The following is a 24,707-nucleotide window of genomic DNA, read 5'->3' on the forward strand; positions in this document are numbered from 1 at the left end:
GGGTCACTCTCGCCTGGCCCCGGAGTCTGCTCAGAGCTGCTTCAAGGGCAACCCAAGGCCATAATCACTTCAGGAGGGAGCAGAGAGGGGGTGGGAGAGGGAGAGAGGGAGACAGAGGGAGGAAGACAGAGAGGAAGAGGGGGGAGAGAGAGAGAGAGAGAGAGAGAGAGAGAGAGAGAGAGGGAGAGAGGGAGAGGCCTACACCCGCCCTCCCGTCCCTGTCCCCGCAGTCCTGGGGGCCTGTACCTCGCATCCGTGGGCCAGGCATCAGCCGCTCACTGTCGTCGTCCGTCCTCTTGCTGCCCAGGTCTGCGGTGCTCACCGTCACTGTGGATCTGATCTCTTTCTGAGCCGCCTTCATTCGGTCATAGAGAACTTTGAAGAATTTTTCTGACTTTTTTTGCTCGTGCAGCTGCTGGTAGAAAGAATACTGCAAGAAAAGACGCTTTGAGAACTCAGTTCCCGGGGGAGCAAAGCAGTGTTTTTACACTGGAAATACAAGTAAGCATTAGGGAGAAAAGCACCTTTAGGTGCTTCCCATTATTATTTCATACATTGACAGTTTCTGCCAGTCTCCTGTTCTCTTTAATGGATACTAATAAAACTTTGTATTTGCTTAGCAGTTTCCACAAAAAAATCCAACCTGTTTCCACATGCTACTTAGTTCACCCTTAGGGGTGATTTAAATTTTTTTTTTTAACAAGGGCACTGCAAAAGTTGTACATTACCATAAGGTCTTGGATCAATTCGAAACAAATTGTGTTGATTGCCTACTTTGTGCCGGGTTCTATGGCCTTAGAGATTGAACACACACACACACACACACACACACACACACACACACACCAAGATGAAGCCCACCTCCTGTGCGTGAGTCCACACACACACACACACACACACACACACACCAAGTAAGATGAAGCCCACCTGTGCATGAGACCACACACAAACACACACACACACACACACACACACACACACACACACACACACACACTCCGTGAACCCCAGAGCAGAGGCAGTCAAGAATTCCATGATCGGGGCTGGAGAGATGGTACAGCAGCGAGGGCCTAACTTGGGTTCCATTCCCAGCATCCCATATGGTCTCCCAAGCACCGCCAGGAGTGACTGCTGAAGACAGCGCCAGGGTTAGCCCCTGAGCATCACCGAGTGTGACCCCACAACAGACAAAAAGAATTTCATGATCTCCCCGGACCAACGGAGCGCTACTAGTCGGAGTGATTTTCCCTTCATCTCAATCCCAGTGTGTTACCATGGCAGCCCACTCAGAGGCACCAATAAACAGGCTCTGAGTTCACGAGCTGCTGGGCCCCGAGTGGGATCCGGGTCAAGCCGCCCCGGAGTGAGGAACCTTGGAGGAAGGAGTCGGCACCAAAGGCTCCCCCTGAGATCAAGGCCGGGCTGAACCCCAAAGGCCCCCGCCCTCCTGCTTCCTGCGGGCAGCTCCTGGGAGGAGCCCTGCTTGGGGGCAGATGACGCTTTCAGTGGCGGCAGAAGCTCCAAGTCATGGACGGGAAAACCGGGGGACAGACACAACCCCAGCATGACAAGAGGCGCTAATTGCAGCGAGCAGGGAGACTGGGGGTGTGGGGGAGGCCGAGAGAGACGGAGTGGGAAGGAGTAACGCTCCCCGGGCTGGGAGGAGCGGTCCGACCCACAGGGCAGCAGCCCGAGATGTGCTTCCTGCAGCCATGCCCGGGGGGCCCCAGGGACCCCGGGACGCCCCCTGCTCTGTGAGGGAGGCCTGACTCAGACAGGCTTCACGCCTACGGGGACGCCCCCGAGCAGAGGGCAGGCAGCCCCCCTCCAGCACGCCAGCCGCACTGTGGTAACCATAGCAACAGGCCGGCTGCTGCTGAGAATTCGGGGGACACGCGGCTGCCCCAGCATCTGTGCACCGCCCCCCCCCCCACCAGCCACGCTCACAGGGGAGCCGGATATTGCCGACGTGATGGGCTAAGAAGGGACAAGGAGCACCAGGCTGGGCACGGGAGGTCGTGGGGGCCGTGTGACCCTACCAGGTTTGTCATTCACCGAGAACAGGCAGGCGTGAAGTGGCACTGCCAGGGGGTGATTTGATGAGCGGCGTCCAGCAGTAATAATGATCACTTCTCCAGCACAAAATAGCAGATTATTTAAACAAATGATGCCCTGCTAAGCCCTGGGCTCTCGAGAGCTGAATGGTGTGATCCTACCAAAGATCAAAAGCATGTTCGTGTGTGTGTGTGTATGTGTGTGTGTGTGTGTGTGTGTGTATGACGCACACAGGGTGAGGCTTCCTCTACTCAACACACAGGTTTTACTCCGCAACCGTCCTCAGCAGAGATAGGAGGACAAGAGCAGATGGCCGTCATGGAACACAGAAGGGAGGTGAGGCATGGGGAGGGGACAAGAAGGAAAGTGGGGTGGCCGCAGGGAGGCTCAGAGAGCCAGGGAGGGGTCCAGGAGGGCGGGGGGGGGGGGGGGAGGCGCCATCCGGAAGGAGACAGTGCCCGGGTCAAGAGCGCAGTCCCGGAGCCCAGTTGGGGGTTCAGTCCTGCTCAGCTGAGCTCTGTGTGGGGGCAGCTCTGATCAGCACCTCTCTGGGCGAAAGGGCGGATCGAGTGAGTGGATGGGAAGCACCAGAAACACTGCCTGGCGCTGAGAAGGCAGGATGTAGCACACACCATCACGGCACGCGCCCTCAATATCCCCCAGAGAGCCGCTTTCTCGGGAAGAAGATTCTGGACAGAAGGAACGACGCAGGATGCAAGAGGAGAGCGGACATCCACGGGACAGAGCCTGTTAGCAGGTGGGCAGGACGGGAAACTGAGGCAGGAAAACATGTGTCTGTCTGCATGTGGCCGTCGCAGGGGTGTCACGACCATTAACAAGGGAGAAAACAAGGACCAGGATCCGGGGAGGTGAGGTGAGGGGGAGCGGGGGGTTCAGACTGGAGCGGGGACGTGTGGCCCCTTGGAGCTGACCTGGCCTGACCTTGGGGACGCGCGGGAAGAGAGCCTGCAGGCAGAGCACTCCGGTGAGGTGGGCACTGCAGGCCACGCCCCCGTGGGAAGGGAGACACGTTTCTCCTCCCGAAATAATGCAGCACCACTGACTCGGCAGTATCTGCTGCCACTCTAAGACACCGAAGGTCCGACACGGGAGGGGGATCAAGGGCAGGGCACGGGCGGGTGACAGGCAGGGAGGGCAGGGACCAGAGTTAGGGGCGCCCGGGAGCCCGGCAGGCAGGCACAGACCACGCCCTGAGGAAGCACCCCCGAGACACCAGCTGGACACCCGCTGGACCCCTTGGGCAGCGACACGAAGCGGGAAGAGGCTTCCAAGAGAAGCTCCCGAGTGAGTCCTCAGAGCAGGCACGAGGGCCTGAGAGGCAGCGGGTGGCTTGAGTGACCACTGCTGGGCTGGGATCGCCGGAGGGGAGGGGAAGTCCTGGCCGGCAGGGAACCCAGCCCCACGCGAACTCGGGGGCTTCTGTTAGCCTTCAGCAGGAAGGCAGGGGCTGGACGTCCAAGGAGGGGCCATCATGTCCCCTATGCGGGTGAACCCTAATGGGCAGGGGGCGGCTCCCAGAGACAGGGGCCCCCGGGAGAGGGACCTAGGGCCATCTGGCAGGGGTCTGGCTACCCCGAGGGGCAGGGCCAAGAGCACTGGGAGACGGGGCCACAGGGCGGGCACCAGGATGCCACACTCTGACCCGTGTGTGAGAGACACCACGCAGGGCTGGCCAGAGGGGGAGGGGGCATCTCTGGGGACATGCGGGGCTGGCTGGGGTGTGTGGGGGGGTGAGGGGGTCTCTGGGAGCCCCCAACTAGCCGAGAGAGGCTGGCCCTACAGGGCTGCATCTCACTGCAGGGAATGAGCCTGCGTCCCCCACAGCCCCCGGAAGGCCTGGCCAGGGGGGCAGCCCGGGACATCCATACCTGCGTCTGTGTGTTGCCGCCCTCCAGCAGTGCAATGCCCAGCAGGATGCCCTCCGAGAAGATGCGATCATTCTTGGTGCTCACGATGACATCGATGACCAGCTCCGAGGCCCCCTCCCTGTCCAGCAGGCACTGGATGTCCGACATGGAGGTGCCCGCCTTGTCCGAGTCCGGGCCGGAGAAGCTCCCTGGGCGGGGGGAGGGCGGGAGCGTGAGCCCACCCACAGGCGGGACGGTGGACCCCGTCTCCCCACACGGGGGGCTTGGCCCCGACAAAGCGAGCTGGAACAGAGCTGGTCCCCAAAACATCCAGGGGCCGTGGAGAGTGGGGAGGGGCGGGCAGGGACCTGGGTCCCATCCCATGAGCACAAACGGTCCCCAGAGTCCCGCCCGAGCACAGAGTCAGAGGAACTGAGCCCTGCTGGGTGTAAATCTCCCACCAGAATAGTACTTGTTAAAAAAAGTCTAGGGCCCAGTTTTCTAGGCCATTTTGCTACTCTGTGTCTCTTAATGGGTTGGAGCGATAGCACAGCAGGTAGGGTGTTTTGCCTTGCACGCAGCGAACCCGGCCGACCCAGGTTCGATTCTTCCACCCCTCTCAAGAGAGCCCGGCAAGCTACCGAGAGTATCTTGCCCGCACAGCAAAGCCTGGCAAGCACCCCGCGACGTATCCAATATGCCAAACACAGTAACCTGTGTCACAATGGTGACGTTACTGGGCCCACTGGAGCAAATCGATGAACAATGGGAGGACAGTGACAGTCTCTCTTAATTGGTGCATTTAGACCATTGACATTGAGAGAGATTACTGTAGACTATAGACCAAAAATGATAGCCGCACCATACCTGTATCCAAACCATAACACCCAAAAGGGAGGAACTGTGTCTGCCACAGGGACGGGGGGTGGGGGGTGCGGGGAGGGATCCTGGGAACATTGCTGGTGGAGAATGGGCACTGGTGGAGGGATGGGTACCTGAACATTGTTTGAATGGAACGTAATCACAAAAGTTTGTAAGTCTGTAACTGCATCTCATGGTGATTTGTTAAAATTAAAAAAAAAAATAGTCTTGGGCCAGAGAGGCGGCACAGGGCATACTGTGTGTTCCTTGCGCATGGCCCACCCAAGCAGGCTCCCCGGCACCCCAGGGACCCCAACATCACTGTGGGCCTGGGGGTCTCTGGCGCTGTGGGGTCTGAGCAGGTCTCAGCAAACTGCCAGGCTGGTTTACTCGACAACCAACCAGACGGGCCCCCGAGACCTCCTGAGCACCCCCCAAGCCAAAGGTCTGCAGGAAAACAGCCTCTGAACACGAGCTTCATGCTTTCCGTTCACAGATTAATGAGACATTCATTTGAACTCTCCTGCCAAGGCCAAAAGGCAAAAACCAATTCCCACTTTCAAACCTGCTATTGGGCGAACGTGGAAACGTACACAGGTTTGAATTATGTTCGCGAGTGACTGCAGAGCCGTGCCCTCTGCTGAAGGGACAGCGGGTGGCAGCGACCGGGCAGGGGAGCGGCACTTACCTCCTCCGGGCGCAGGCTTCGGGTAGGTCCCCGAGAGGGTGCTGCCCGCCCCCGCTCCATGGTCGCCTTTGAAGTATCGGTTCAGGAGGATTTTTCTCAACGTGGTTCCCTATGGGGAGGAGAAGCGGCGTTACTGGTGCGTTACCCAATAAGCGGGGCAGGTGTCAGCAGACAAGAGACATGAAACACCTCTCGGGGAATGAACTGATCTCGTCAGGGGTCACACCGTGTTGCTCAGGGCTCACGGATCACGGATGGAGCCGGAGCCGGCCCCCAAGCCAGGCCTGTGCTCTAGCCTGGACTATCACCCTAGAAATCAGCTTGAAGTTCCACATACGTTGAGACAAACATTTGCAAACGCAGGATCAGAGAGAGCTCAGCAGACCCACGTGCCCCCCGACACGAGGGTCTGGTCCCTGGTACCACACGGTCCCTGTGGAGAGCAGCCCCTGTGCACACGGGGAGGGGCCCGAACACCCCCTTCCCCACGCCGTACTCGTGATTTGACTTCTCTCCAAGGTCAAGGAGAAGCTGAGGTACTTTCAGTGGAATGTGCCAGAAATGCTGCGATGCCGTACGTGTCCGATGGCATCAAAGGCCAACGCGTGAGGCCGTCGTGCTCCTTAAGGCAACAGCCACAGGGGCTGGGGGAGAAGGCAGCTGGGATGGAGAAGGGACCACTGAGTCAATGATGGTCGGAGGGATCGCTCGGGATGGGAGATGTGTGTTGAGGGTGGACTAAAGACCAAACGAGAGAGCCTCTCAGTATCAGCACTGCAAGCCATGATGCCCCAAAGGAGAGAGGAGGGGGGAGAAATTGTCTGCCATGGAGGCAGGGAGAGGGTGGGAAAGGGAGGGATGCTGGGGACATTGGTGGTGGGGCATGTGCACTGGTGGAGGGATGGGTGTTCGATCATTGCATGGCTGAAACTCAAACATGAGAGCTTGTAACTGTATCTCACAGTGATTCAATAAAAGAAAGAAAGAAAGAAAGAAAGAAAGAAAGAAAGAAAGGAGGGAGGGAGGGAGGGAGGGAGGGAGGGAGGGAGGAAGGGAAGGGAAGGGAAGGGAAGGGAAGGGAAGGGAAGGGAAGGGAAGGGAAAGGAAGGGAAGGGAAAGAAAAGAAAAGAAAAGAAAAGGGAAAAAAAGACAGCGAGACAGACGCGGCCACCCACGCCCGCAACCTCCACCAGCCACGCACACTGCCAGGCACCCTGAGCCCCGCCCTGCGTGGTCTCCCAGGCCAGCATCGCCTGGAAAGTCCTTCCATCTGAGTGAGGTACCTCCCCCGCTTCTCCAGGGGTCCGAGACAGAATCTTCGCCCCAATTTTATCGTCCCTAGCCAGAGCCCGGGTGGGCTCCCAAAACACCGGCAAAGAGCCAGCAGCTGCATCTCCCCAAAGCACACGGAAGAGACGCTCGCACATGTGCTGGGAGGCCAGCGAGAAAACGGCCTCTCCCCACGGTCGTCTCCCAACATGCCCCTTGTGCTATGGGCAGAGCCGGGTTGGGCAGTGGCGGCCGTGGGGCGAGCCAATGTCGTGGTCAATCAGTCCCCGCCCTTCTGTGGCACTCACCCCAGACTTGGGGACTGACCGGGTCCCGGGTGCCTATCAGGTCCATAAACACCAAAAGCAAACCAACAGATGTTCATTCTGGCATCCCCAGAGCCCTGGGGTGCCAGGGATCCCCGGGACCCCACAGCTGGGCCCAGGGATAGTCTGGGAAGCGAGTGTTTCCGGGAATAAACCAGGTTTTATTTGCTGCCCTCCTGCCCGTGCCCAGGGGCGTCTGCCTTTCCTGCCATACCCAGAATGCACAGAAAGGAGAGGGTCCCCCAAACCGTGCTCTTCACAGACCAGATGGAGGGGCCCCGCGCGCCCCTGCCTCTCCGCCCCCATTAGACAGAGGACTGCGCATGGCACCTCCCACCGCCCCCTGCCCACCTCGGCCCCGGAGGCTGTGCCGGGGAGACCAGCCTTACCCCCTTGGCACTCACACGGGCCAGACCATACAGACAAAATGCTCTTTGGACACTCCTATTCTGCACCGAACGCCCCCACAAACATGAAATCATTGCTAGCATCCCGAGAAAAAAGGCAAAAATAACAGATAATAAACCACCTGAAAAATCCAAATTTCGCCTGCTACGGAGCAGGCCACAACACTATAATATACTTGTGAGTGAGCAAACCGGCACGTCGGACCCCCCAACTACAGTGGGGAAAACGCCCTCCCCCCCACCATGGCTGCACCTCCCTGGCTGCCAGCAAAGACACACGGCCAGTCCCGACAGCCCATGGCTGGCCCGGGTCTCTGACTGCCCACTCAGAATGGATGCGCCAAGGGGCCACAGCACAGGGTTCAAAGAGCTGGCTTCTGGGGTCAGCATCAACTTCTGACCAGGGGAGGCTGAGGGGGCCGGGCTGGGGTCCCCACTTGTCTCGGGGGGTCCTGCTGCGTCTGGGGTGGATTCCACGTGGCTGCTTGGACGGGGACCCTTCCCACAAACTCTGCCAGCTGGAGTGAAGCATTTGTAGAGCCAAGTGGTGAGTAACTGTGTGAGGAGTAACGTGCCGGGGAGGGGGGGGGGAAGGGGGGGGGCGGGGATGAGGAGGGGGGAGGAGGGGCGGGATCGGTCGTTCTGGGATGGGGAGGACGTCCAGGAGAAGCTGGAGGTCTGCTCTCACACCCCACATCCGCCGTGGACTCCTCCCTGGGCACCCGGTGACAGCAGCCCTGCCAGGTCAGGCCAGGGAGCAAGTAACGTCCTTTGGGGTCTTTCCAACATCCCGGCCAGCTCTAGGCCACAGACACAGCAAGTTCCCATCCTCACAGACACAGCCCAGATGTTCACGGGCGATGCAGTCCAGGGTACAGAAAGGCACTGTCTGAAGCCAGGACCAAACAGCCCCAGAAAAAGCCCTTCTGCAGCCAGAGAAGGCAAGCCGAGAGCTCACGTCCAGCCGTGCCTGCACCCCCAGACCCATAGCTAGCACGGAAACCATCACCTGCCCTGCACAGAAAGAATCATGGGAAAATGCCAGGGCCAGAGATGCCTCTTCTGTCCACAGAAATGCCGTGTTTCCTCATGAGGAGCACGGCTGGCTGCAGGGTGGGTGCCCGGAGGGCCCTCGCTAGATGCCTGCCTTCCTTTTCCTGGGGAAAAACCAACAGACTGATCTTTTTCCCCACCAGGATGATAAACACAAGAGGTCATCAGAACCTGACTCCACTCCCAGAATCCTAGAAAACGTCGTCCCAGGCTGGGAATTCAAAAGGTCATGGAAATTGCAAGCTACACACGCTTTATTTTTATTTATTTTTATCTGGGGATTTGGAGGCTACACCCGGTGGTACTCAGGGCTCACTCCTAGCTCTGTGCTCAGGGCTCACTCCTGCTGGGATTCAGAAAACCATACTGGAGCTGGGGAATGAACTCCGTCAGCTGCATGCCAAAAACTAACAAAGAACTACTTAAAAAAATAAAAATGACAAAGAGTCGAGTGGGGAGGGAAAGAGCAGGAAAGGAGTGGAAAGTCTTCATCCTAGCAGAAGCGAAACCAAAGATTCCCACCACAGGTCAGCCCCTGGACCTCACTTACAGCCGGGCAGGCTGCACTGAGCCACGCGTGACCGCTGCACATCCCCGTCGGGGCCACAAAAGCCGGCTGGACCCTGCCTCGTCCCTGGAGACAGCGGGACCAAGATGCCAGCGGGCAAGCAGGAACACGTCCAGCCAGGGCCAGGGACGGAACTGCAGGGGATAACATCAGAGCTTCCACAGACTTTGTGTCCCTGAGGGATGGGACAAGGAGTGGGACGAGGGGACGAGGGGGTGGACTAGGAGAGAGAATGCAGCCAGCCCTGCAGGACAGTGGGTATGCCGCGGGAGTTTTCCCTGCTGGACAAGGGGAGAGCCTGTGCTGTGGGGCCTGAGACGCTTCCACCCTCTTCAGGAAGGACGGACCCCGGTACGGTGCAGTCAGGTGCTGCCTAGGGGGAGAGCAAGGCGAGCATGGGGGCAGAGCCACACTCTCCATCCCTCCCTTCACCTTCCTGTTGCCCCTCTGTGCCCAGCACAGCCCGTGAGCCCCTACCATGGCCAGGACGTCAGGCCTGAGCGCAGAGCCCTGGACCTGTCAAGCACAGCAAGCCCGATTTCTGATCCTTCCCTGCATGCAAAGGTAGAGTATTTAATGCATGGGACAGGCATGGACGATATCAACCGCTTGCATCTGTGTTCTGCGTGATGAGCCTTACAGTCTTGAGAATCTTACCCATCAGGGAAGTGACTCAAAGGTACCCCCACAGGGGTGCCCGAATGCCAAAGCCGTGCCAGGAGGGGCCCGGAGGGTGCACTGCCCCAGGCGCCCTTCTCTGTCTCAAATACAATTTTATTTCAGTGCTCAGAGATTCACAATCCCTACCTCTGGGCAAGAGTTCCCACCGCAGGGCCATTTTAAGAACTGGAATTAGATATGAAACGCTTAGGCTCCCTAACCCTTAACAAACGCTAGCCATCACTGCCGTGCTTCCTTGACGGGAAACGGCGCTTCTCTGAGAAGGACTCGCACGGCGACAGTCTGTGGCATTGTACGCCATGAAGAAAGCCGGGGCCGGACCACATTCGGCCCCAGCCCGACACAGCGTGTGTTTTCTTTTTGTTTGCGAGAGATAAATGAAAAACGAAAGAACAGCATTCACTTGGCAGCAGATCGTGTCAAAGCCAACTCGCTCCATGTGTCAGCATTCTCACAAAAAATGACGCCCACACACGCGGAGGCGACAGGAGGCACCTGTCCTCAGAAACCGGCCAACTCGGCGATAGAGGAAGCCCAGTTTCCAGCTCATGTTCCGTGGAAATGGAGTGGCCGCCCTCTCTGGCATATTTATTTTTGGCCTCCTTTAAAATATATGATTATCCACTATTAGCTCATGTTGTATGTGTTAACCATCATTTCCAAAAAAATTTTTCGGTGAAAAACTCAGAGACAGTGTTTCCGAGTTGGTGGGAACTAGAAATTGAATATTCATCGATATTTCAAAGCACCTTCAAAATTATGACTGAGGGAAACAGAGGTCTCAGCTCCGACAGACTGGAAACCCCAAGTCCCCACCCTCTGGGGAGCTCTGGGTGCACTGCAGTCTCCGAGGAGGTCGCCTTCTCCGGGAACCGCATGCCAAGCGGTGCAGAGCTGCTCACGGGGGCTGGGTACCTGATTCTCACAGGCTGGCGGATGGCCGTGTCTGAGGGGGCAAATAGTCCTGGTGGGAAGAGACTCGGAGCCACAGTGGTAGCCGGAAGGATGGGACCGGCTGCAATGTCACTCCTACAGCACCGACTCTCAGGGACACACACCCAGACTTACACAATGTTATAATGTTGGACCATTAAAAAGAAAAGAAATGGAGGAGCTGGAGAGATAGAAGGGGGGAGAGACAGAGAGGACAGAACCAAGGGGAAGCCCTAATTACAGCCCTGTATGACCCCCCCCCCACACACACACCAGATAAAAATAAAATAAAACAAGGCAAACAGGGCTGGAGAGAGAGTCCAAGGTTCGGGTGCAAGTCTTGCCTGGTTCGGCCCCGGCCACCACCGGCTCCCCTGGGAACCGCCGGGTGCAGAGGGAGGCAGCGCTGCAGGGCAGACTGGGCCATCCCTGGGCTATGGCATTCAACCACAGACAACCACCACTGGGACTGGGGGACCCCAGAGTCCACTCCCCAGCCAAAGGTCAAACAGAGAAATAAGGAAGGGTCGCCACTGACCCTGGCTGGAGTCCAGAGCCAGCTGCATCCAGGAGCTGCAGAGAAGAGAGGGGCAGCCCACCCACCCGGCCCAGGAGACTGACCCCGTGTGCACCCACCACCCCGTGCACCCCTGGGTGCTGGATGTCCTTGCATGGACACTGCGGGAGCTGATCCCCGCCTCCTCTGAGGTTGCCCACTTTGCCAACACATGCTTCCCCACGCATCCTAACATCTCGGGGTCCCACCAAGCCGAGGCCAGTGCCCTGTGGCCCCTTCTCTCGCGTGGACCATCCCCCCACCCCACCCCCAAGGCTGAGGAGGCCTGTGGAAGGAGGTGACAGGCTGTCCCACGGCACAGACCAGCTCAGCGCCCGGGCACCTGGTCTCGCCTGACTCCTGTCTTCCCGGCAGTATAAAACGGTCTGTGGGGCTGGAGTGATAGCACAATGGGTAGGGCGTTTGCCTTGCACGCGGCTGACTCGGGTTCGATTCCCAGCATCCCCTATGGTCCCCCGGGCACCGCCAGGGGTAATTCCTGAGTGCAGAGCTAGGAGTGACCCCTGTGCATCTCTGGGTGTGACCCAAAGAGAAAAATAAAATAAAGGTGTGATACTGTTGGAAAACAGTTCCAAGCATTTAGGTTTGACTTTGGGTTGTCCTTTCTCCCTCTCCCCACCCCAGCAGGGACCCAAGCTTATTGAGTGACTCCCACCACAGTGCTCCTGGGCACTCCCAATCCTCGGTGTTTATCTTTAACCTCTCCTCTGTGCTCTGCTTCCCCTCACTGTTAGTCACTTATGTCCCCAAATCAGACCCTGTCACTTGTACCGTCAAATTCTCCTGAGGGCTCTGGATTTTGATACGGAGGTGAAATATTGCTTTTCCCTTTCCTTTATGTTCTTAGTATAGTTTATTTTAGTGCAACGTCCCTGTAGTATAGACCCAGGAAGACAGTTCGCGCTATGCTTTTGTGACATGGGAGTTAACTGACTCCAAATAATATTTACTTCTGGGCATCTGCCACATTTACTCGACTTAAGCCTCAGTTGCCCTTACTCCCTAACACCCCCAAAAAGGTGTTAGGAACTAAGAAACATCAGTTTCTAAGAAACAGTGAGGGACAAGGATGGACCCAGGGCAAGCTGTAAGCTCCCCTGGCACTGAGGAGGGACAGGCTAAGGCCATAAGAAGAATAATAAGAGCACCGTCGTGGAACAAACTGACATGCCCCCCAAAAACAAGAGACCAAATAAGGACCCTGCTGGGGTTAGGAAAGACGAACCTGGCCTGAGGACTGAGGTCTGGGGTCTACAGCGAGATGTCCCCACGAAGAGCCAACCTTTAAGCTTGACATTTCTCTGTGTCCATACAAAATGACTGTAGCACTGTCCTCCCATTGTTCATCGATTTGCTCGAGCGGGCACCAGTAACGTCTCCATTGTGAGACTTGTTGTTACTGGTTTTGGCATATCGAATACGCCACAGGGAGCTTGCCAGGCTCTGCCATGCAGGTTGGGTACTCTTGGTAGCTTGCCAGGCTCTCCGAGAGGGGCAGAAAAATCGAACCCAGTTTGGCCAGGTAAAAGGCCAACGCTCTACCTGCTGTGCTACGGCTCCAGCCCACAGAATGACTAGAAATATTATGAAGAAGTAAATTTAAGATGACTGTTCAAATGGATTACTAGCTAAGGAAAGGAGAAAGCAATACGCCCTGAGATGGAGTCCCACATCTGGGCAGATCTTCTAGCAGGGATCTAGAGTGCTGAGCCCTCAGATGACTGTGTCCTTGAGGAAGTCTCCTGGAAGGGCTTCCCCCGAAGGGGGGCGGGGGAGGCTTTCCATCTGTTCACTGTTTATGACAATGTTCACCCACACCCATGAGTGTCACTCCTCCAGCCCGTCATGATTTCCCTATGACAAATGTTTTGAGAGTCGAATAAATGGCCACCAATTACCAGCCAGCCTGCAGTTCCTCTGTTGGTCCATCGCCATCGGCCAGCCAGGAGGACAGTGATTCTACCCCAAACACACCAAGGGGACCCTCGGGTCACTGCAGGGTGGTGACCCCTGGAACAGTGACAAAAACAACACCAGGCAGCAGGGAGAAGGAGGGTTCATCGTATCCCCAAATTACCCACAAACTGCATCTCCTCTTTCCATCGCTCTGTGTTCTACATGATGCCCCAAGTCCCTTCTAATTTTCGCTGCCATATTACCTGGGTTGGGCCTGACTCTGATTTGGTAGGGACAAGGACACCGTGACAGCGAGAGGAGGCCCAACAGAGCTTAGGCATCAAGAGTGGCAAGAAAGGAGTCCTGGATAAACCCATTCATGAAGTACAGACAATAGGAGACGGCCTTCCTTAAAGACAGTGTCTCCCCTGAGGCCTGCGCTCAGACAGTAAAGACAGTGAGTGTGCGCCGGAGGCAGGAGGGAACCGGAAGCTTCTAACTGCTGGCTGTAAGAGAGAAAGCTGCGATGGGTCTAGAAAACTGGCGGTTGCTAAGCCCTGAGCAGTTCCCTTCGCTGCCCTTCCTACAAGCCGTGTGCAGTTCCCTCCTACAGGCCATGCGCAGTTCCTTCCTACAGGCCATGTGCAGTTCCCATCGCTGCCCTTCCTACAGGCCATGTGCAGTTCCCTCCTACAGGCCATGCACAGTTTCCTCCTACAGGCCGTGTGTAGTTCCCATTGCTGCCCTTCCACAAGGCCATGTGCAGTTCCCATCGCTGCCCTTCCTACAGGCCGTGTGCAGTTCCCTCCTACAGGCCAGGTGCAGCTCCCATTGCTGCCCTTCCATAAGGCCATGTGCAGTTCCCTCCTACAGGCCCTGTGTAGTTCCCATCACTGCCCTTCCTACAGGCCGTGCGCAGTTCCCTCCTACAGGCCCTGCGCACGAGGAACCCAAACGCACACCTGGCCCGGAACTCATGTGTGAATGTTCACGGCAACATCTTTCATCAGAGGCAGCCAAGTTCAAACCACCCAAGGCACACGATGGGGTGATAAATGGAGAAGCAAACTGTGGGTGGGCCCATAAAATAGAAACTTACTCAGCAATAAAAGGAGAACAGGATACGGACACACGCCCCAACACGAAGGAGCCTCGGGAACCTTGCCAGGTGGAAACGGAAGCGAGGTGGGGCCCGAGGGGCGGGGGAGGGTGCTGACGGCATCTGGGGGGATGTCGGGAGGGAGTGAACGGGGGGAGACTCGGGCAGAGCAGCCCTCGGAGCTGGGCGGCGCCAGGCAGTGGCTGCTAATGGGAACGAGGTTCCTTCTGGGGGATGAAAGTGCTCGCACGGGAGCCACGGGTGCTGGTGGTGAGTCTGTGAGAGCACTGATGAACACGGAGTGAGTCCTGGGGCCGGACCAAGATCCGTGGAAAAGATAAATGACACCTGCTAGATTGGTCAACAAGACTCACTCTTCAGATGACGTTAAAACACGCCTATACACTCAATGCCTCTTTTGCAAACCGCAGCACCCAAGAGGGGAGAGAGAACAAAGGGGAATGCCCTGCCACAGAGGCAGGGTGGGATGGGAGGCATGGGGGGAGGGAGGGATACTGGGATCCGTGGTGGTGGGAAATGGACACTGGTGGAGGGATGGGTACTCGATTATTGTATAACTGAAACCCAAGCACGAAAACTTGTAAGTCCACAACTGTACCTCATGGTGTCTCACTAATAAAAATTTTAAAATAAATAAATAAACACGCCTATAGTAAATAGTAGAGATACAGGCCAGGAGGGTGAGCCCACGGCTTGGGAGCCGATTTTATGTACTGGGGAAAAGGCTGGTGGAGAAGAGACCACTGAGTCAGTGATGGTTGGAAGGATCGCTCGGGATGGGAGAGGCATGCTGAAAGAGTATGGACCGAACAGGGTAACTGCTTACTTGCCTATATTGCAAACCATAACACCCAAGAGGAGAGAGAGAGAGAGAGAGAGAGAGGTGGGGGGGGGGGAAATGTGCCTGCCACAGAGGCAGGGGGTGGGAAGGGGTGGAGGTGACGGGAGGGACACTGGGAACATGGGTGGTGGAGGGATGGGTACTCGAACATTGTTTGACTGAAACATAATCACGAAAGTTTGTAAGCCTGTAACTGTATCTCACGATGATTCATTAAAATAAAAAATTAAAAAAAAAAAAGCACGCCTTACAGAAAACGATGTCACGGTCCAGCTGTCCCCCCCCCTCGGCCGCTGAACCGCCACTTGCCCAAGTCCCTGCCTTGGAACACGTCTTTGCAACAGATGGGTCGTGATGGGGCGTGCCCGGGCCGTTACATCTGTCAGTGAGATGCTGAGAGGCCCAAACCGCCAACGGAACACGAGCTCGCCCTGGCCCACGAGGAGCCTGTGGCCGCTCAGGGCACCCGGCGTGGGGGGCGGGGGCGGGGAGCCGGGAGTGGGGCCGTTCTCGCTGGCCTGAGCGGGAAGCCCGCCAGGGCACCGAGGACAGGCTGGCCGGTTTCCATGGATACCTCACACTGCCTGAGGTGGAGAGACTAAAAATTACACCCAGCGTCATGAAAACGATCCTCCTCAAAGTACAGCCGCGAAAAAACGCGGTGATGATCTTCCCCAGGAAAGAGGCTAGAATTAACGCTGTTGCTAAGTGGTTAAGACTTTTCTGGAGGCATCGGAGGCGGGTCGTGATGGTGAGGGCAACAACATTTTAAAACTTCAGTCTGGGGCCGGAGAGACTGGACGGCAGACAGGACACTTGCCTTGCGGGCGACCAACCTGGGTTCGGTCCCCAGCAGCACGTATGACTTCCCCGAGCCCCGCCAGAAGTGATCCCTGAGCACTGATGCAGGAGTAAACCCCGAGCGTGCTGGGGTACGGTTCCAGAATCACCACAATGAGGGTCTGTTCTCCACGTTTCCTCTCCTGGGTTGCTGCAGTGACCGTGACGATGGAGGTCACACACTTGGCTGCATTGAGAGTGTGCCAACCGGGGACCCCCTGGAGAGAGAGCACTGGGCGTGCGGGTGACACCGGGGTCTCAAGGCCAGCCTCAGCCCGAGGGCAGGAGCTGGCACGCTGCCCCGTCTTTGGGCCCGGGGGCTGCTTTCCAGGGACTCCGGGCCTTCGCGTTCACCCAGCAGGGGAAAGGGACCAACACAAAAAGCGTCTGAAATCATCTGGTCCACGGCGAGCCTCAGGAGTTTTAAAAATATTTCGCTTTTCTAGGAAGCGAAGCCTCTTGAAGGCTCCAGCTGAGATTGATTAATGCGGCACCGTCATCTGCCGATCTCTCCAAATAAACGGGCCGTAATTACCAGCAGGCCGCCCCGCCCACTGCAGCCCAGCGCGGGTCAGGCTGCCCATCTTCCAGATGCGGCCCGAGCGCCAGGCCACCCCCAGGCGGGCGGGGGCTGCGGGGACCCCGTGCGGGAAGGCGCCGTTCCACACACCTGCTCCCTGCACACCCACGGCGCTTCTCCACCCCCCGGCAGGCGGGCAGGGCCCCCACGTCCGGGGAGCAGGAGGGCGGGCAGCGGGCAGGGTGCTCGCCGCCCGGGGGCCAAAGGGCCGTGGCTCTCCGGGAGAGGCCTGCATCCCAGCGCCAACTCCCAGCTGGGCCCCAGCATCCCTAGGTGCTCCTAGGACGTGGGTGGGAACCTCCGGGCAGTCCCATCCCAACACCCTGGAAACTGAGCCCTTCACAAGGACGGAGGGTGGACGAGGTGGGTGACGTTTGCGAGAAGCTTGGGAGGGGGAAGTCAAGGGAACGACCCTCGTGGAGAAGCGCCCTTGGCTGGTCCCTCTGGTCCCTCTGGCTTTGGGACATGGAACTGAGCCTGGGCTGGGTGGGGGTCGGGCCTGCAGGCTTCCCACTGGCCGAGGAACTTTCCTTGCCATGGTCCCAGGCAGGGTCGCTACCCGCCCCTCCCCGGACGGTCTGGGTCTGAGCCGCATGCCGACCCTGGGAGGGAGAGAACCCCAGCCCTGCATGCTGCCTCCCCTCCGAGCCCCTCAAGCAGACGAGGCAGGCACCCGGGAGTGAAGCCTGGTGCGTGCCGGCCCCTGGGGAGGGGCCTCGGCCCACCCACTCCCCCCGGGTCGTTTCCAAATCCTCCCCAGCCCGCCCTTCCCATGATGATTTCCTCACCGAAAATCGTGCCTAATCAGATTCTTGTCTTTTTTTTTTCCAGATCACCTAAAAAAAGCCATATTGTGAAATTGATCTTTCTCTTCCCAACTGGGCCTGGATACATAGAAACAACCCCCACCCCACCCCCACGTGTGGGAGCAACCGCTTAACACATGTGCAGGCATGCTGGATGCCGGGGCAGGGCGGCCAGCAGCTGTGGGGGCGGGCGCGGGGGGCCCATGTGCTCACCCCGCCCGCCCCGCCCTCCCTCTCTGCTCTCCCAGCGCCAGGGGTGCCCACCTGCTGCCCCTCCCGCCCTGCACCCCTCCCCCACGTCAAGCCTCCTCTGCACACACGCGGCCCTTGCTGCCCCCTCCAAGGACCGCACAGGGACTAGCTCTAACGCTAAAGCGACTGGAGGGGCCGTGCCTGGGGGTCCCCAGGCCTGGGGCATTTCCCTCCTGCCCCCCCCAACTGAGAATCAAATCAAGGGAGACACCTGGCCCCTGAGGCAGGGGAAGGGGAGCACAGGAGACAAGCCCCTGGGGACAGACCCCAAGGGTCTAGCCGCCAGCCTGGCCCACCCGCCTTCCTCTGCACTGGCCCCGAGGACGGGGGCCCAGGGTGGGGACAGAAAGAGGCTGTGAGCAGGGCCACATGGCCCTGCGGCGATGAGCCGGCACAGCAGGCGGCCACAGAGTGGCCATGGGGGGGGGGGGGGGGCAGCTGGACAGAAGGGGCTCCGGGTCTGGGCCGGTTCCGTCCTCAGGGCGTCAGCCCGTGTCCGCCTCTGCCTGGGGCAGGTCAGGCCCGGAGCATGAGCTCATCAGGAAACTGGGCAGTCACCGAACAAGCCAGCGCCAGCTCCCAGGCCCACGCTGACCACCTCCTGACCGTCACCGGCCAGCTAGTCCCTCCGCCCTCCGGATGGACACACACACACACGCACACACACGCGAACACACATGCACATACACACACGCACATACACACATGTACACACACATACACACAGGCGTGCACACACACGTGCACACACACATGCACATACACACGCACACACACGCACACATGCACATACACACATGTACACACAGATGCACATACACAGGCACGCACACACATGCACATACAAACGCATGCACGCACATACATGCACGCACACAGGTACACATACACGCATACACACGCACACACATGCACACACAGACACACACGCGTGCACACACACGCACACACACATGCACACACACACACCACCCACATGTGTGCACATCATGCACACACACACACACACACACACACACACACACTGGGAAGTGCACACACAGTGACCCTCTCCCGGTGCTCAGCCTAGAACACACGTGGTCTCACGGAGGCCACCAGGGAGAAGGAGCAGCCGAGTCTGGGCACAGCGTCAGCCCCTCCCAGCCCTCGCGCCACTCAGAGGCACCAGCAGGCACATGTACCCGGGCCCAGCCTCCTCCCTCAGACTGTGTTCCGAGGAGATAACAGAATGTCCGCGCAAGGCCTTGCGAGACCCTCTTCCACTCTTCACTGTTTCACCAGCTATGGAAGAATTATGCACTGAATCCCTCACTAGGATCCACTCTCGGGCCAAAAAAAAAAAAAAAAGAAAGAAAATTATAACTCAGATTTTTCAAATGTGAGAGAAGGAAAAAGAGACAGGAAGGGGACGGGGGAGAGGAAGTGAAGGGATGAGTCTGACCGTCGGGACCTGTGCTGGGGAACCTGTACCCCGCTAGGCAGGGACTGGAGCGTCTGCTGGTGTTTCTAAGAAGTCCAGAGAGAATGATTTACAGGAATATTTAGGGCCATCGTGCGTTTCCAGACTTGAAATAAATCCATATAAAAAAGATCCTCTGCCCTGGATCAATCGTGCTCCAGCCTGGCTGGAGGTGACGAGAATTACTGGAAAGCGGATTGTTATGTTTCTGTCTGCCTGCCTGGGCCTCGGTCTGCACGATTTCCAATTCCGTCTGGAAATAATAGTCTCACGAGCCATCCTGGGTGACTTACATAACCGGCAGTCACCGTCTAGCAGGGTGGCTCCGCGGGGCTGCTCCGGCCCGCCAGACCCACGGCGGCGAGGCGGGTCCCAGCGCACCGAGGCTGAGCCTGTCGCAAGGCTGCCGGTGAGAGAGGAACACACTTTAAAGCGCCCCGAGAATCTTAACGAGGCTCTCTGGAAGTTTGGTTACTCAGAATAACCAAGAAGAAATGAGGCTTCATGAAACAGCTGACTTCAAGTTCTTACTATTTCAATTTATCAAGTCGATCTGGCACTTAAAAAAAACTATGAGGGAAACATGGGGTCTGCTGTGCTGGTATGAGAGAAGGAATAAAAGCCAGCCTCGGGGGTGGGGGGGGGGGGGTTCTGCCTCCACATCTGCGAAACACAGTCGGGGAGAACAGGGCTCAGAATCTGTGGACAGATCAGCCCCGAGACAAAGTCATTTCTGGCTCAGAACTCACTGTCGAAAGGAACATGACGCCTAAAAAAGCAGGGATAACGGGGCCCCTCGAACCCTGCTCGGGCGGGATCAGGCTGCCCCAGGACCAGCTGCGGAAAAGGAAGAAGAGGAAAAAGATCCTCCTGGTCTGCAAAGGAGACTCCAGGGGACACATAAAAGTGAAAGTTTCTCAGCAGCTATTAGTAAAAGTAACTTCCCTGGGATAGCCACAAACCAGCTCTGATGTGGAATACGACAGCTTTCGGGAGGTTTGTTTCGGGGCCATACCTGGCAGTGCCCAGGGGTCACTCCTGGTTCTGCTCTAGGGGGTCACTCCTGACAGGCTCAGGGGACCAGAGGGGGTGCTGGGGATCACATCTGGGTCAGCCACGTGCAACCTAAGTGAAATGTGCCGCCTGCTGTCTCCTATCTCTCCAGCCCCAGAAAAAATACACTTAAAAATAAATAAATGAACTGAAAGTCAAGAAAAAGAAAAGCACCATCCCTCATTTTCTCCAGACTTCTGGGAGGAAATCCAAGCATTATTTCACATCCAGATGTAACAGTGTCCGCTATGGTCAGCGTATCAGCTGTGAACACGCTTGAGATCCAGATAGTAAAACATCCTTTAACAGCACCCTGGGGCCTGGGACCAGTTGGGGTATGTGTCCTGCAGGATAACCTGCTTCACTTCCCGTGGCCACATGGTCCCCGAGCATTGCCAGGTGCAACCTGGAGACCCCCGGGTGCAGGGCTGAGCAGTGCCACATCCCCGGGCCCAGGGCTGCAGAACCCGCCCGGCTGAGGAGGAAATCGCCAGGACCCTGACAGCCTGAGCACTGCTGCGAAGAAATCCCCCCACACACACACACCAAAAACGCACACCCAAAATTCTAGTGTCTGCGGGGCTGGTTAACTGAACACGTGTTGGACTTCTCCCATTGAAATCGACACTAATTCCAAGGAGACGCAAGAAACACCTTGAACACTTCACAGGGGCTCCCTGGCTGTGCCCGGGAGTCACTGCTGGCAAGACCTGCCTAAGAGGGCTGAGACACCGGGGGGGGGGGGGGGACACCAGGGTCACCCCGATGATGCTCAGGGTCTGCACCGGTCCTAGCCGGCAATACTTGGGGAGGACCGCACAGGGCTCGGGATGGAGCCAGGCCAGGCAGAGCAAGGCTGGACCCAACCAGCATGCAATCTCCTGGCAACAAGGAGACAGATGTCACCTGGACCCCGCCAGGGACGCAGAGGGACTGCCTGGTGGGCAGCCTTTAGGAGAGGTGGCAGCAGTGGGAGGGCAGTGCGTGAGGGAGGCTCGTGGTGGACAGCTTGCTCGGAAAAGGCAGAGCCGCCCTGGGGTCTCGGAGCCTGGACACAAGTGCCAGACTCCATGTAGCGCCGGGAGAGAAGGAACAAGAGGGGCAGGTGCGAGAGCCAAGGCATGAGGACAGGGCCACGGGGGATTCAGGCCACGGAGGACAGGGCCACGGGAGATCCTGGACTCGGAGGACAGGGCCACGGGAGATCTGGGACACAGAGGAGCCAGGCCATGGGAGATCCGGGACATGAAGAAGTCAGGCCACAGGAGATCCGGGACATGGAGGACAGGGCCACGGGAGATTCAGGCCACGGAGGACAGGGCCTGGACACGGAGGACAGGACCACGGGAGATCTGGGACACAGAGGAGCCAGGCCACGGGAGATCCGGGACATGAAGAAGTCAGGCCACAGGAGATCCGGGACACGGAGGACAGGGCCATGGGAGATTCAGGCCACGGAGGACAGGGCCTGGACACGGAGGACAGGACCACGGGAGATCTGGGACACAGAGGAGCCAGGCCATGGGAGATCCGGGACATGAAGAGGTCAGGCCACAGGAGATCCGGGACACGGAGGACAGGGCCACGGGAGATTCAGGCCATGGAGGACAGGGCCTGGACACGGAGGACAGATCCGGAGAGATCTGGAACACAGAGGAGCCAGGCCATGGGAGATCCGGGACATGAAGAAGTCAGGCCACAGGAGATCCAGGACACGGAGGACAGGGCCACGGGAGATCTGGGCCATGGAAGAGCTGGGTCATGGGGGATACGGGCCATGGAAGAGCCAGGCCATGGGAATGGTCCGTCCTGGCTCTGGAAGGAGCTTTCAAAACTACACACATTCCCCCCCTCCACACACACACCCCACTGTAGACCACCAGGAAGAATCTCCAGCCCAGATATGAAAGGGGGGCTCGGTGGGGGAGCCAGCAAGATTCAACAGCAAGCGAGTCAGTAACAAATGGCTCCCAGGGAGGAAGGCGCAAGACGGTCGCCAACATGGCTGGCATGCACGTTCATAAATAATACGGAATTTTGACCTCTGACACTGCAGATCACCAGGGCAAGAATTTAGGAAGGGGCAGGAGTGATCTCTACACGCAGAGACCTGGGCTGGGTCCGAGAGCACTGTCCAGACAGTGCAAACAAATCCCTGGCCCCGAAAAGGGGGAAAGAAAACTGGCAGGGGAAAGATTGTGGAAAACAGTAGGAGATATTTAAAAATAAGAAAATATTTTATCAAAAGTGGTCACGGGAAGGCAGAGAAATGAGCCAAAAAATACGGGAAAAAAAGAGGGGCAAGAAAGGGGAATTGTAGAATAGCAAAATCAAATGACTTGAGAAATCTCCTCAGAAATTAAAAGAATGACAAAAAGCCAGTGCCTGGAGACACAACAGCGAGATCCTAGGAAAAAGACCAGTTGCAGAACACAGGGTACAAGAATTTCCCTCAAACTGAAGATTTCAAGATTGCCACTTTGAAAACAATAGGAAAATCACAGATTCCTTTCTAAAATCTGAAAGCAAAATATCCGTTATACACAGAAAATAATAAACTCTTCTCAACAACTTTTGATCCGAAGAGAAAAATTCAAACTGAATTGCCGAATTTTCAGAAAACAACAGTTACTAAAATCCCCTTTGTGAAAAAGGATACAGAATGTAGGAAAAGCACTATAATGAGAAAAATCCATCATTTAAACATTCAAAATAATAAAAATAAATTAAAAGTCATACTCAAAAGAATAAAGGGCTGGAGCGATAGCACAGCGGTAGGGCGTTTGCCTTGCACGCAGCCAACATGGCCAACCCGAGTTCGATTCCTCTGCCCCTCTCGGAGAGCCCGGCAAGCTACCGGGAGTATCTCACCCACACGGCAGAGCCTGGCAAGCTCCCCATGACGTATTCGATATGCCAGACACAGTAACAACAAAGTCTCCAATGGAGACTTTGGGCCCGCTCGAGCAAATCTATGATCAACGGGAGGGCCTTTACCTTACCTTTACCTTACTCAAAATAATGTAAATAAGTTAAAAGTCATATGCAAATTTTGGAATGGAGATAATTTTCAATACATATTTTTGTTTTCTATGTAATTCGAGCGATATAGCACAGTGGGTAGGGCGTTTGCCTTGCATGCGGCTGACCTGGGTTCAATTCCTCCTCCCCTCTCAGAGAGCCCGGCAAGAAACCGAGACTATCCCGCCCACACGGCAGAGCCTGGCAAGCTCCCCGTGGAGTATTCGATATGCCAAAAACAGTAACAACAAGTCTCACAATGGAGACGTTACTGATGCCCGCTCGAGCAAATCAATGAACAACAGGAGGACAGTGCTACAGTGCTATGTAATTTGAAAACCTTCTGTAGAAGTATAATTTAATGTATTGGAAAATAAAAACAAGTAGCTCCAATAAAGAAATTTCTTAAAAACCTGCCCTTGGCAGCTCAAGTCTAAGCTCGGTTCGAGCTCTCTGTCTGCTGTCCACGGGGTCGAACCTACCGGCAGTGAATGTGGCCTCCTTCTTACCATTCCCGCCAACGCAGACTGTCCCCACTGCTTCTGGTGTGTGTGCCATTCTCACTGGTGTGAGACAGAGTCTCACTGCTATCCGGACCTGGGTTTCCCTTATGATAAGTGAATCTGAGCTCTTTTTCATGTGGTGGGGCAGGAAGGACAGAGGACAGGAACCACTGAGCACAGATAGGGACCCCCTGGTGAGACCAGGGTCTCAGTACCCTAAGTCTAAAACGCAGCTACAAATAACTTTGTAACTTTCACGACTCTTAATTTCAATTTTAAAAAAAATTTTTTTAACTTGCTCTTGGCAAATAAAGGATCAATTAACAGACAACTATGTAAAGAAAGAAAGACGAAAGGCTGAACCCAAGTCATACATTGCAGAAGGGAAGCAACCAAAGAGACACAGAATAGTTCAATGATTTTCACCTTCACCTGGAAATTTCCTTCAAGGCCCCCAGAAAAGAAATAATGTGAGCCAAAATGAGCAAGAGAGTTGGAAATAATCATTTCCATGGAAGACACGAAGGAAACCGTCACACAGCTGATACCCAAAAAGCAGCAAGCATCTTGCACAGAGAAGACCCGTCAGACTCGGACATAACTGAAGGTCGTTCCAGGGGATCTAATTGTTTCAGAGCAAAGGAAAACGGGGGGGGGGGGGGGGGGGGGGAGAGAACTCCCTTATAAATAAGGAAACTTGATACAAAAACCTGACAAATCTTGTCTGTGTGTGTGTACGCATGCCCGCACACGCTAACCTTCCATGAACCAGTAGTGCTTGTTCCAGGAATACAGAGATGGCTCAATATTAGAAGACCCAAGAGAAAGCTTCCTGCTCACTTCCTGTGGGCTTCCTGCTCACTGCCTGTGGGCTTCCTACTCACTTCCTGTGGGCTTCCTGCTCACTTCTTGTGGGTTTCCTGCTCAATGCCTGTGGGCTTCCTGCTCACTTCCTGTGGGCTTCCTGCTCACTTCTTGTGGGCTTCCTGCTCACTTCCTGTGGACTTCCTAATCACTTCCTGTGGGCTTCCTGCTCACCTCCTGTGGGTT

At 56.6% G+C, this 24,707-nt stretch overlaps 1 protein-coding gene across 1 annotated transcript in view; it reads right to left on the reverse strand.

Annotated features, from left to right (window-relative positions):
• Positions 1-24,707, reverse strand: part of ITPR2 (inositol 1,4,5-trisphosphate receptor type 2) — a 342,793-nt gene that overhangs the window by 107,357 nt on the left and 210,729 nt on the right. Inside the window, exons 38-40 of the mRNA XM_056134649.1 lie at positions 5,473-5,581; positions 3,945-4,132; positions 247-430 (exon numbers count right to left, since the gene is read on the reverse strand). Coding sequence (XP_055990624.1) covers positions 247-430; positions 3,945-4,132; positions 5,473-5,581 — 481 coding nt within the window. The remainder of the gene's footprint in view (positions 1-246; positions 431-3,944; positions 4,133-5,472; positions 5,582-24,707) is intronic.

Source organism: Sorex fumeus, unplaced genomic scaffold, assembly GCF_029834395.1.
Source record: "Sorex fumeus unplaced genomic scaffold, SorFum_2.1 ptg000100l, whole genome shotgun sequence".
Lineage (NCBI taxonomy): Eukaryota > Metazoa > Chordata > Mammalia > Eulipotyphla > Soricidae > Sorex > Sorex fumeus.